This window comes from Aotus nancymaae, unplaced genomic scaffold (assembly GCF_030222135.1).
Source record: "Aotus nancymaae isolate 86718 unplaced genomic scaffold, 86718_ANA_hifiasm-v0.15.2.pri h1tg000097l, whole genome shotgun sequence".
NCBI lineage: Eukaryota > Metazoa > Chordata > Mammalia > Primates > Aotidae > Aotus > Aotus nancymaae.
In genome coordinates, this window is record NW_026988512.1 from 2,596,421 (window position 1) to 2,610,868 (window position 14,448).

Here is a 14,448-nt window from a genome sequence, read left to right on the forward strand (position 1 = left end):
TTTGGTAGAGATGGCGTTTCACTGTGTTAGCCAGGATGTTCTCGATCTCCTGACCTTGTGATCCACCCACTTTAGCCTCCCAAAGTGCTGGGATTATAGGTGTGAGCCACTGCGCCTGGCCCCAGAGAGACGCTAAGATGCGTCAGCAGTCACATCCTGTTCCCCCTTTGCACTGTGTGTTCATCTCTTGAAATTGCTTGCTGTTGCCACAAGTATTACATTAACGTTAAAGCTGCACTGGACACTATAACCCACATCTGTAGCTTAACGGTGTCTAGCCAGTAGCACTACTCAATGCTACTTCTGTAAATCGGTGAGAATTTCTAACAACTTTGTATTAACCTACTGTCTCCCCACCCTCCTTTGTTTTTTATTTTTTTATTTTTTATTTTTCAGATGGAGTCTCACTTTGTCTTCCAGGCTGGAGTGCAGTGGCACTATCTCAGCTCACTGTAACTTCTGCCTCTCGGGTTCAAGCAGTTCTCCTGCCTCAGCTTTCTGAATAGCTGGGACTACAGGCACTTGCCACCATGCCCGGCTAATTTTTTGTATTTTTTGTAGAGATGGGGCTTCACCGTGCTAGCCAGGATGGTCTTGATCTCCTGACCTCGTGATCTGCCTGCCTCAGCCTCCCAAAATGCTGGAATTAAAGGTGTGAGCCACCGTGCCCGGCCCCTGCCCCCCTTTTTATAACTTTTAAATGTAAACCTGCTTGTAACAAAGGCCAAATAGAGCTCATATCCAAGGTTACTTGGGTCTAAGTCTTTTAGGCAGCTGCCTTTGCTTTGGTCAGGTAAACTCTAAATCATGTTTTGTGCTTCATCCTCTTCATTTTGGGTTGACAGTACAGACCCCACAAATTAAAGTTTAGGTTCCAGTGCCACAAGACAGCTAGCTGGAAATAATCCTCAGTGCACCTGTACTTCTACCCAGCCAACCACAGATTCAGGGGTTCCCATGACCCCCTACTCCCTTAATTAAGTTGAATAATTTGTTAGAATGACTCACAGCACTACAGAAAGCACTGTAATTACAATCTGTTTTATTATAAAGGATACAGCTTGGTGACAGCCAATGGAAAAGAAGCATACGGCAAGAAATGAAACTGGGGGCAGTGCAGAGCTTCCCTGCCCTCCCTGGGCACGCCTACTACCCAGCCTGTTGAGATGTTCATCAGTCTGGGAGCTCGCCAAACTCCCAGACTGTTTATGGTTTTTATTTGGGATCTCATTACATAGGCATGATTGAAGTCATTGGCCATGTGTTTGAGCTCAGTCTCCAGTCCCTCTCCCTTTCCCTTTGGGGCTGAATGTTCCAACCTCTAATCAGTCCTTTGGTTCCTCTGTGACCAGCCCTGTCCTGAAGCAATAAAGGGGCCCACAGTGAATCCCCTCATTAGCATAAACTTTGGTATGGTTTAAAGGAGTTTGTTATGAATTACAAAAGACACTCCACTCAGGAAATTCCAAGAGTTTAGGAGATCAGTGCCAGGAAATTAGGGACAGAGACCAAATATATTTTTTATTAAAACACGACCACATGCTGATTGAAAGAGTAAGGTCAGAAGTACCAATTCGTGTCTCCAAGTGCCATTGATTTTTGTTTTCAAAATTTGAGAAGGGGAAAAAGAAAATAGGATGAAGGTCAAGCTGTGGACCCTACCGGAATGTCTCATAAATGGATATTTTTTAATTGATACTTTTTATAAGATACAAAGTTGCCTGTTGGAATCTGTCCATTATGTACTTGTATTGTTTATTTTGACTTAGGGGCTTAGTATAAATTGCTATATTTTTGTTGTCATTATGGATGTGAAATTTTATTATTGTAGTCAATTCTCGAACACATTTAATGGTAGGGGACCAAGATTATTTTAGGTTATTAAAAGATTATTAGGAAATAGTCATACCTAAGAATCACTATATCTGTAAAAAACACTAAAATTTGCTAGTAAAGATGCCATGTTAAAAAATGAAATCAAATACATTTGTTTTGGACCCTGTTTTAATTTGCTTTCATTAAGAAAATTACATTGGGCCAAGGCAGGCAGATCACTTGGGGTCAGGAGTTTGAGACCAGCCTGGCAAACATGGTGAAACCCTGTCTCTACTAAAAAATACAAAAATTAGCTGGGTGTGGTGGTGGATGCCTGTAGTCCCAGCTACTAGGGAGGCTGAGGTGGGAGGATCATTTGAACCCAGGAGGCCGTTGCAGTGAGCAGAGATCACACCACTACACTCTAGCCTGGGCAACAGAGTGAGACCCTCTTTCTCTCTCTCTCTCAAAAAAAAAAAAGAAAGAAGAAAAAAGAAAATTACATTGCTTAAATAATTCTAACAGTAGACGTAAACTTTATTTTTATTTCTGTGAAGGCATTTGACGTAAGAAGACAATATACTTCTGGAATTATTCTAAGAATTAAAATTAATGGGCTTTTCCTTTAGCTTAAGCTATGACTGGTACAAAAGTTATAAACAAGTAAATGTGTTACTGGCAAAATTTAAGGAAATGATTTTGTATGTTTTCTCTTAGCAGGAGTTAGGACGTAGCGAGAAGCTAATAATAGCTTCTTGCTCATGAAGAGCTTCCCAGTAAGATTACCAGTTGTTATTTACGTATCTATACAGGACTGTCATCTCTTAAGAATTTTGAGAAAGTTACCTTTATATTGTTTTATTCTAACCTGAGACCATTAGTTAAGGGGTCTTTAGAAAACATTACTGAAATTATGAAATACAGCAATGGAAGCTACGGCTAGATGCTGGCATATGGCTTTAGAGTTTGCTAGGGAAAGTAATACTGAATATGAGAAGGCTAAAGACTACTATTCTTGCTGTATTTTGCCTAAGTAGTAGGTTAGAAACTTACTAAATAAGTGCTGTCCCTTTAAGCAAATTTACTGAGAGGCTGCTATGTGCCAGCCATGAGGGACTGGGAAGGATAGCAGTGAATGAGAGGAAATGCCTGCCTTTCATGAACAAGAAGGTCATGGATGACGCTGGTCTTTTTCTATTTGTGACCTAGTTTACTGAGCATGAAGGAGATAATTAGCCACAGGACCTTAGTGTTTTGCTAGAACTGGTTATGTGTTGAACTCTCCTGATCCTTTTTAACAAAAATGATTGTACTATCAACTCTGATACTGGGGAGGTTCTTCATGAGTAAGAAGCTATTATTAGCTTCTTGCTATGTCCTAACTTCTGCTAAGAGAAAACGTACAAAACTATGTCTGGTTAAGCTTGGGAAAATTATTAAATTTCCAAGTCTGATGTTCCTTAACTATAACATAAGGATAATACCTGCTTTCCTTGCAGTTTTGTGAATGTGCAGTGCCTGGTTCAATGCCTGGTATGTTGCTGATAACAATACACGTGTTACTGGGGTCATACATGGTGTACATGATAGTAGCAGCTGATTTTGTTGCCTTCCCTTCTTAGCTCAGACATGATCCTTAGGTTTCGATTTGGTAATCTTTTAAGGAATAAGCAGGCTGTATCATGATGCCTGATTTGAAACATTGTATTTGAACTTCCCTGAGTTCTTTCTTTTTCTTTTCTTTTTCTTCCTTTCCTTTCCTTTCCTCTCCTCTCCTCTCCTCCCCTTCTCTCCCCTCCCCTTCTCTCCTTCTCTCCTTCTCTCCTTCTCTCCTTCTTTCTTTCTGAGATGGAGTCTTGCTTTGTCGCCCAGGTTGGAGTGCAATTGCACAGTCTTGGCTCACTGCAACCACTGCCTCCTGTGTTCGAGCTATTCTTCTGCCTCAGCCTCCCGAGTAGCTGGGACTACAAACATGTGCCACCACCACGCCCAGCTAATTTTTGTAGTTTTAGTAGAGATGGGGTTTTGCCATATTGGCCAGGCTGGTCTTGAACTCCTGACATCAGGCTGTCAGCCCCCCTTTGCCTCCCAAAGTGCTGGGATTACAAGTGTGAGCTACTGCGCCTAGCCTGAGTTCTTTTATTCATAAAGTGTATTACTCTAAATTGCACATGAAGTATTTTATAACCTTGGAGATCTTGGAATATATAGTTTCTTGAAGGTTTTAAAGATTTTTTTTTTTGTAAGGTACTTTCTGGTAAAAGAAACACTAAATCTTTCATCTGAGTGAACCTGACTTGCCATTTGGGTGGTAGGTTCTGGTGGTTTTGTGCCTTTCTTTGGCTTTGGGTAGTCATCAGCTGCAGGGCACCAGACTTGTGTGTGAGTTTTTTTTAGTTGGAAAGCAATGCTTGATTGCTAAAATGGTTGTGCTTTTTAAGTGATAGCTTTTTAGGTTAAGTATCAAAAATAACATTGAATATTTTTTGACTTCTGAATTAATTTTTGTAACTCAATATTTTAGTAGGAATCACTTCAGTTGTTTTTATCTATTTTTCTAAGTTTTAAGCAAAGAGAACACTTGTGGGGGATGTCTTTTTTTCTCTGAGAAGTCAAAGAACCTGAGAACTCAATTCTTTCCTGACCATTGTGGTCCCTAAAGTTCTGTGTGTCCTCCTTGCAGCTCCCATCCTTTGGCCACATATAATTAGGGGTTTTCCTGGGGATTTAGAATTGGGACTGAATGACGTCTGGTCTTTAAACAAATTGCTTGGACTGAAGTGATACAGGCTTTGAACGTACCTGCAGCCATTTTTAGTATTGTGTATGGTGGAATAGGAGAATGCTGGTCTATGGAGAGAAAATGGTGTAGATGGATAGAAAGAAACAAAGATGAAAGTCAGAGAGTATTGTCCCATATTTGGTGAGGCCCAGCTATCTTGAGTACCATAACATCAGTGATCATACAGTAAGTTGCCTTTTTTGTATAAGTTTGCTCAAATTGATTAAGTAACAAAAAAAAACTCAACTAAAGTAGCTTAAAACAAAAATAGTTGTGTATGATTATCCACGTGCCAAACAATGAAGTTAGCTCCCTTTCTTACACCAAGCACAAGTGGATTATAGACCAAAATGTAAGAGCTAAGTTCTATAAAACTTTTAAAAGAAAACATACCAATAAATATTCATGACTTTTGATTAGGCAGGGGCTTCTTAAATATGACACAAAAAGTTCAAGATAGACAGATTGAACCTCTTCAAAATTTAAAACCTTTGGCCTGGTACAGTGCCTGTAATCTCAGCACCTTGGGAGGCCAAGGCAGGAGAGTCACTTGAGGCCAGGAGTTTGAAACCAGCCTGAGCAACATAGTGAGACTCCATCTCTACGAAAAAAAAAAAAATTTTTATCCAGGCGTGGTGGTGTGCCTTAGTACTAGCTACTCTGGAGGCTGAGGTGGGAAGATGACTTGAGCCCAGGAATACAAGGTTATAATGAACTGTAATCATGCCTCTTCACTCCAGCCTAGGTAGCAGAGTGGGAACCTGTCTCTTAAAAACAAATCAAAAACTTTGTGTGCAAAATATGCTATCAAGAGAGCGGAAAACCATGGCCGGACACGGTGGCTTATGCCTTTAATCCCAGCACTTTGGGAGGCCGAGGCAAGCGGATCAGTTGAGGTCAGGAGTTCAAGACCAGCCTGCCAACATGGTGAAACCCCATCTCTACTAAAAATGCAAAAATTAGTTGGGCGTGGTGGTGCATGCCTGTAATCCCAGCTACTCGGGAGGCTGAGGCAAGAGAATTGGTTACACTGAGCTGAGATCATACCATTGCATTCCAGCCTGGGCAACAGAGTGAGACTCTTGTCTCAAAAAAAAAAAAAAAAAAAGAAAGAAAGAAAGTGGAAAAACAGCCTTCAAAATGGGAGAAAATATTCATACATCATATGTCCGTTAAGAGCCTTGTATCCTGAATATTAAAACAAACAAAAAGCAACATAGCTTTTCAGTGTGCAAATAATCTGAATAGGCTTTTTTTCCAGAGAGGATATACAAATGGCCAATAAGCACATGTAAAGATGCTCAGCATGATTAGCCGTTAGGGAAATGCAGATCAAAACCACAGTGAGACACCACTTCACATCCACTAGGAGAACTGTAACTAAAAAGACAGGTAATAACAAGTGTTGTCAAGGCTGTAAAGAACATACGTTGCTGGTGAGAATGCAGAATACAGCTGCTTTGAAAGAGTTTGTACTTGCCTCTCATTTTAAACATGGGACCCAGCAACTTCACCCTTAGGCATATACCCAAATGAAACAAATGTCCACACAAAAACTAGTACAGCAGTGTTCAGAGCATCATTATTCACTATAGCCCCAAAGTGGAAATAGCCCAAATTACGTCAGCTAGGAAATGAATAAACAAAATGTGATACATCCATAAAGGGAATATCATTTAGCCACAAAAAGGATTGAAGTACTATACATGCTGCAATATAGAAACACTGTAAAAGACGTGCTAAGTGAAGGAAGCCAGACACAAAAGACAACATAATGTGTGATTTTAGTTACATGAAATGTCCAGGATAGACAGATTCATAGAGACAGAAAGTAGATTACTGGTTTCCAGGGATTGGGGAGAGGGGGAACAGGAGTGATGGCTAATGGAGATAGTGTTTCTTTTTGGAAAGATGGAAGTGCTCTAAGGCTAGATGTGGTGACACTTGTACAACTCTGAACATACTAAAATGCATTACGTACTGTAAAAGGGTAAATTGTATCGTGAGTTATTTCTCAATAATGCTGTTTTTAAAAGTAAATATATAATGAAGATAATGAAGTTAATATGTTTTCTAATGGTATGATACAGATTTCAAAAATAATCATAACAGGTTTTTTGTTTGTTTGTTTTTTGTTTTGAGACATAGTCTCACTCTGTCATTCAGGCTGGAGTTCAGTGGCGTGATCTCAGCTCACTGCAACCTCCGCCTCCTGGATTCAAGCAATTCTCCTGCCTTAGCCTCCTGAGTAGCTGGGATTACAGATGCACACCACAATGCCCAGCTAATTTTTGTGTTTTTAGTAGAAACGGGGTTTCACCATGTTGTTCAGGCTGGTCTTAAATTCCTGACATTGTGATCCGACCACCTTGGCCTCTCAAAGTACTGGGATTACAGGCATGAGCCACCATACCTGGCCATAACAGATTTCTATAGAGGTAACTTAGTTGTAATACATTTTTTGGCTGGGCACAGTGGCTCACACCCTTTGGGAGGTGGAGGTGGGCAGATCACGAGGTCGGGAGATAGAGACCATCCTGGCCAACATGGTGAAACCCTGTCTTTACTAAAAATACAAAAATTAGCTGGGTGTGGCAGTATGTGCCTGTAGTCCCAGCTACTCTGGAGGCTGAGGAACGAGAACGGCTTGAACCCAGGAGGCACTGCACTCCCGCCTGGCAACAGCGAGACTTCGTCTAAAAAAAAAGATTATTTTTTCATAATAGGCAAAAATTCTGAATATCATGTTGCTTCATTTTAAGCAAATTTGAATAAAAATTTATTATTGATTGTGTATTTATCAGTGTGAGTTACAGTAAAAGTTGAAACATACATTTTTCCTAACCTATCAGTCTCATTGTCATTCTGTTTTTTTGAGGTGAATAGAGACAGTTGTGGTGTTATGGAAAGATTTTTGTGAATAGCAGTTGCTCAAGCAGAGCAAACACAGGTGTTCTGGTGTCTATGGTCTTAGAGAAATAATTTTTTAGAGCAACAGTTTCAAAATCTGTAATATGAGGTTCATGCTGGATTTGAAAAATTTTGTGTGTTTTTTTTCTTTCTTTCTTTCTACTGTTTATTACAAGTATGGGAAATTTTCCCATAGAAAATTCTCCTAGGAAGATATAAAGGATATTCAGGTGCTATCCTCGTTTCAATATGTTTCTTCACACCAGTGTTTTATCTTAAATTTTAAGTCTTTTGCAAACGGAAATAGTATTCAGATGTGTCCAAAGCCTAGTACTACATCTGAGAAAACAGGTTCTTAGTATATATTATTTGAAGAAATTGGAATTTAGTGACATTATTGGTGACCTTTGAAGTATTAAGTGATGGAGTTCATTGAAATATTAATTGAAAAACTTTTTTTTTTTTTGAGATGGAGTCTCGCTCTGTCTCCCAGGCTGGAGTGCAGTGGCATGATCTCGGCTCACTGAAACCTCCACCTCCTGGGTTCAAGCGATTCTCCTGTCTCAGCCTCCCAAGTAGCTGTGACTACAGGTGCGTGCCACCACTCCTGGCTAATTTTTTGTATTTTTAGTAGAGATGGGATTTAGTAGAGCCAGGATTGTCTTGATATATTTATCAGTTTAAAAACTGTGTCATTGGCTGGGCCCAGTGGCTCACACCTATAATCCCAGCACTTTGGGAGGCCACGGTGGATGCCATCACTTGAGGTCAGGAGTTTGAGACAAGCCTGGCCAACATGGTGAAACCCCATCTCTACTAAGAATACAAAAATTAGCTGCACATGGTGGCATGCGCCTATAATCCCAGCTACTTGGGTGGCTGAGGCAGGGGAATCGCTTGAACCTGGGAGGTAGGGGTTGCAGTAAGCCAAGATCATGCCACTGCACTCCAGCCTGTGTGGGTGACAGAGCAAGACTTTTCATTTGTGACTTTGTCATTGATTGTGTGGTTTTTTTTTTTTTTTTTTTTTTGGTTTGTTTGAGAGATGGGATCTCTCTCACTCTGTCTCCCAGGTTGGAGTGTAGAGGTGTAATCTCAGCTCACTGCAACCTCCGTTTCCCAGGTTCAAGGAATTCTCCCACCTCAGCCTCTTGAGTAGCTGGGATTACAGGCATGTGCCACCATGCCCGGCTAATTTTTGTATTTCTAGTAGAGACAGAGTTTCACTGTTTTGGCCAGATTGGTCTTGAACTCCTGACATCAAGTGATCCGCCCACCTCAGCCTCCCAAAGTGCTGGGATTACAGGGTGAGCCACCACATCTGGGCCAACTTGACTGTTATTAACACGTATTTAGTGGCTGATATGTGTCAAAAAAATTTTTATGTTACAGGTAAGTGATGTATGGGATAAGATTCACTTTTTTTGTTTAGCTTGGTAGCTACATTATCATAATATGTAAGCTTTTCCTTATTTTGCAGAGATCCTGCATATTTTGATGAAAATTGGCTAAACAGAATCAAAACTGAAGTAGGAGATAATTGGAGGCTAAAGGTATTTCATTTTTCCATCTGTTAAATCTTCAAATATTTGTATGTATATAATATCTGTTTTGTTTTGTTTTGTTTTTTTGTCTGATGTGTCCAGTGAGCTTTAGAAACTTAGGTAGCCTGTAATTGAAATAATGTAGAATTGAAGATTGAAGTCACCTGGAGTTATGCAGCTAGGCATGACACAATATGAGTCAGTACAGCATGGACTCTGGAGCTAGCGTGCCTGTGTCCACATCATAGCTCTGCCATTTACTGTCCATGGGGAAGTGTTATGACCTTCCTGTGCCTTGGTTTCCCCATTTGTAAAATGAGGATCGATATAGCTTCTACCTCACAGAAATGAGTTAATATTATGTCAAGTACTTAGAATAGTGCATGTGGTATTTGCTAGTGTTATTTTTAATAGAGATAATATTCATTTCCTCCCTAGTAGCATGAAAGTATTTTACAAGCATCTTTAAACAAAACTCATAGTAAGAAATAAAGCTTACATTGCAACCAATTGTCCACCTAAATGTATGTGTATATATAGCTGAATAGAGTTTTACCCTTACATTAGGCAGTGATGTTTTAATTTTATTTTTAAAAATATGTGTTGTAATTTACTAAATTATTTTTTTAACTTTATATTTTGTTGAGATGGAGTCTTCTCTGTCGCCTAGGCTGGAGTGCAGTGGCACAATCTTGGCTCACTGCAACCTCTGCCTCCCTGGTTCAAGTGAATCTCCTGCCTCAGCCTCCCAAGCAGCTGGGATTATAGGCGTGTGCCACTATGCCTGGCTAATTTTTGTATTTTTGTAGAGACGGGTTTCACCATGTTGACCAGGCTAGTCTTGAATTCCTGACCTCAAGTGATTCTCCCACCTTGGCCTCCCAAAGTGCTGGAATTACAAGCGCCAGCCACCATGCCTGGCCTATGTTTTGAAATAATTATAGAGTCACAAGAAGTTGCAAAAAAAAATGTACTAAGAGGTTATGTGTATCTTTTGCCCAATTTCTCCAGGGGTAACATCTTGCATAACTATAATACAATATCAAAACTAGGGAACTGGCATTGGTATAGTCCATATTTCATTCAGATTTCACCAAGGTCACATGCACTCTGTGTTGGTGTGTGCACTTCTGTGTAGCTCTTTCTCATGTGTAGCTTTGTGTAGCTACCACCACAGTGAAGACCCAGAACTATTCTGTCACCACACAGTTTCCTGTGCTGCTCCCATAGCCACATTCACACCTAATCCCTTGCAACCCCTAATTTGTTCTCCATCTCTGTGATTTTGTTAACATTAAATTGATTGTTATGACCCAGTAGTCGTCATGTTTGGTAGTGTGGAGAAATCCGTGACCATTTCTTTTCTATACAGACTGGTGAAGACTCATACAAGTGATTTAAGCATGCGAGGCCCCTGGACTTAAGACATGCTCAGTTTGAGTTATCTTTATATTTTCCCCAAGAAACATATTTGATAAGAAAAGTATTTATTTATTGCTTAAGTGTTGGGTTTGCCAAAATCTAATTCCTTCTTTTTACTAAGCTAGTGAATGAAAACTGTTTAATGGCACTGTTTTTGTTTGTTTGTTTGTTTGTTTTGAGACAGTCTCACCTTGTCACCCAGGCTGGAGTGCGTGGCTCATTCTCGGCTCACTGCAATCTCTGCCTCCTGAGTTCAAAAGATCTCCTGCCTCAGTCTCCTGAGTAGCTGGACCTACATGTGTATGCCATCACACTTGGCTAATTTTTGTATTTTTTAAGTAGAGATGGAGTTTCACCATGTTGGCTAGGCTGATCTTGAACTCCTAACCTCAGGTGATCCACCCACCTCAGCCTCCCAAAGTGCTGGGATTACAGGGGTGAGCCACTGCACCCACCTGGCACTGTTTTAATTTCTAAACAATCTTTCAAGGACAGGCAGTTTATTTATTTATATTTACTTTTTTTGAGACGGGTCTCACTCAGTTGCCCAGGATGGGGTGTAGTGGCACAGTCTCAGTTCACTGCACCCTCCACTTTCTAGGCTCAAGCAAGCCTCCTACCTCAACCTTTCAAGTAGCCAGGACTATAGGCACATGCCAACACACTAGGCTAATTTTTAAAATTTTTCTAGGGACAAGGTCTTGCTATATTGCCCAGGCTGGTTTCAAACTCCTGGGCTCAAGCCATCTTCCTGCCTCAGCCTCTTGCCTGGCAGGCTGGGCACAGTGGCTTACTCCTGTAATCTCAGCACTTTGGGAGGCCAAGGCAGGGGGTGGATCATTTGAGTTCAGGAGTTGGAGACCAGCCTGGCCAACATGGTGAATCCTCATCTCTGTTAAAAATACAAAAAGTAGCCAGGTGTGGTGGCGGGCACTTGTAATCCCAGCTACTCAGGAGGCTGAGGCACAATAATTGCTTGAAACCGGTAGGTGGAGGTTGCAGTGAGCCAAGATCATGCCACTGCACTGCAGCCTGGGTGATAGAGCGAGACTCAGTGTCAAAAAAAAGATTTTTTTTAATGTTACAGCATGTTTAAAACAATTTATGATGTTTAAAATAATGCTACTAATCATTTAGTGTCTGCTTACTGGCTTGAACAGAGGGAGTTTTATATCTCCTCCCAGCAGGCACACAGATATACACACCCACATACACTGTCTCGTGTCATGGGTAAGGGCAGTGGTAGTATATGGAGAAGGGTGGAAAAGTTTATCATAGTCTTAATATTCAGGACTGAGTTTCTTATTCTCCATACTTTAGTTTTATGATGCCATTGTTTAAAGATGAGATATACGACTGGGCACGGTGGCTCATGCCTGTAATCCCAGCACTTTGGGAGGCCGAGGTGGGCAAATCACCTGAAGTCAGGAGTTTGAGACCAGCCTGGCCAACATGGTGAAACTGCATCTCTACTACAAATACAAAATTAGCCAGGTGTGGTGGCAGGCACCTGTAATCCCAGCTACTGAGGAGGCTGAGGCACAAGAATTGCTTGAACCTGGGAGGCAGAGGTTGCAGTGAGCCGAGATTGCACCATTGCACCCCAGCCTGCCTGGGCAACAGAGCCAGACTCCATCTCAAAAATAAATAAATAAATAAAGATAAGATACAGCTTTTTGTGATGTGATTTTAAAAACTACCATTTTAAATGAATGGTAGTTGATTTTCAAGGCATTCTAATTTGAAATAGTAAAAATATGGGAAAATGAAACACATCCTAGTATAAAGGAAATAAAGTATATTATGCATTTTCCATATCTACAAATTTTTCTAGAAGTATAAGCATATTTTATGAGGCATTTAAAAATAAATGAGCAAGTTTTTTAGTTTATTTTCTTCCTTACAAATAAATATGCCTTTAATTAACTACTGGATCACATTTCTGTGATCCAGGCTCTTATTTGAAAGCCTCAGTCCCTACTGGCTTCTGTGCTAGGACATCTCAACTACGGACACCAGCCAAGGGCAGCAAGATCGATAAAATAATCAATAGAACTATATCATATACACATTTAACCTAACACAAAACTGTATGAGTTGGGTCAAAGAAAAAGAAAAAATTATAGTTTACAGTAAATAGGGCAGGTGATTCTGACCATCCTTCACCTAACATATGGCTCATAAATATTTACTTTGGGCCGGGCGCGGTGGCTCACGCCTATAATCCCAGCACTTTGGGAGGCCAAGGTGGGTGGATCACAAGGTCAAGAGATCGAGACCATCCTGGTCAACAAGGTGAAACCCCGTCTCTACTAAAAATGCAAAAAAAAAAGTAGCTGGGCATGGTGGCGCACGCCTGTAGTCCCAGCTACTCGGGAGGCTGAGGCAGGAGAATTGCTTGAGCCCAGGAGGCGGAGGTTACGGTGAGCCGAGATCGTGCCATTACACTCCAGCCTGGGTAACAAGAGCGAAACTCTGTCTCAAAAAAAAAAAAAAAAAAATTTACTTTGATGCTTAACTAAACAAACAGTAGTTTGTTTTTTTCCTGTTAGGGGACGAATTTAAAGACATTTTACTTCATGGGTTAAAGAGATTTTACTATAATTTTTGCTTAATACTCTGTCTTTAGAACTTAATCTCGACCGGGCACGGTGGCTCACGGCACTTTGGGAGGCCGAGGCAGGTGGATCACTTGAGGTCAGGAGTTCGAGACCAGCCTGACCAACATGGTGAAACTCCATCTCTAAAAAAACAGTAAATAAAATAAAAAGAACTTAATCTCTATGTAGATGCAGTTTGACTTTTCTAGGAGACTAGCTCTGAACTCAAGTCTTCATTAAGGATGCTATGTTTTTACTTTACCCACAGAAAATCTAAATAATTTAATCTTATTGTTAAGTCTCACCCAGTTACCCTCCAGTTGTTGTTAATGTGGTCATAGCATTGAAAATGCTACATAATTGGAGACATAATTTGTTATATAAATCTCTTGGATTATATAAAGCCATTAATAGTACTTTTGATGATGATAATAAATATGCCCTTTGAATTTAATTTTTTTATATTTACTTTATGACTATAGTGATTGGTTGGGTCAGAAATTTTTTATGTTTAATTATGTTTTGATCTGTCTTTGCTTTTTACCCAGTTGTTTTCTCTCTCTTTAAACAGATAAGCAATTTAAAGAAAATATTAAAAGGAATCTTGGATTATAATCATGAGGTAAAGACTTTTTTTTCATTCTGGTTAGAAGTATTACTATAGCATAGTTTAATTTTAGGCTAGTTTCAAGATAAGGAAAAATTGCCTTCAAAATTAATAATCAGTTTGTCCTTTATTTTGTAGTTTGTATAATAGGATGATCATTCAACCAACTTCTCTGTCAGTCAGTTAATAGATGGATGATCCTTTTTACTACATTATGGGTAGTTTCTAGATGATCACTAATTAATGTCAAATTTTACTTCATGTCATCTGTTCTGTCTTTTCTTCCCTTACTTGTGAAGATAGTTTTTAGAGTCCATGCACCTTTGCCTACTTTGATTTTATTCCTTGGCAAACTCCCCATCCCTATATGAACTCAGTTTGTCCTCTGAGTCTGCATCAGAACAGTCAGACATTGCTGGGGAAGAAATCAGGCAGTGGAAATAACTAGTTTCAGTTTAAATTTTATGGTCACAGATGCCAGATGGACACAACACCACACCCTAGTTCTTTCTTTCCTACAAGCTTACCTGCATTTAATACCCATGGCTATACCCGTAGCACTGATCTTCCCCATTTCAGTAAGTGACCCCACCATTCAACCTACTACCCAAACCCAGAACCTAAAAAGCCTCTTACAGTCCTCAGTCCTTCTTTCTTCTGATAACATCTGCAAGACCTATTAGTCAAACCTTCAAAATACAGCTTTCTCCATCTGTGCTGCCACCAACTATGCCAAGCCATCATTCATTCTTGCTTAGATTACTAAAG

The 14,448-nt window shown here is 40.1% G+C and overlaps 1 protein-coding gene across 2 annotated transcripts in view; it reads left to right on the forward strand.

Annotated features, from left to right (window-relative positions):
• The window catches only part of HOOK3 (hook microtubule tethering protein 3), a 137,302-nt gene that overhangs the window by 18,047 nt on the left and 104,807 nt on the right, over window positions 1-14,448 (forward strand). For both annotated transcript variants that reach the window (XM_064370005.1, XM_012476023.3), the window contains exons 3-4: window positions 8,988-9,060; window positions 13,645-13,695. In XM_064370005.1, the coding sequence (XP_064226075.1) occupies window positions 8,988-9,060; window positions 13,645-13,695 (124 nt within the window). The remainder of the gene's footprint in view (window positions 1-8,987; window positions 9,061-13,644; window positions 13,696-14,448) is intronic.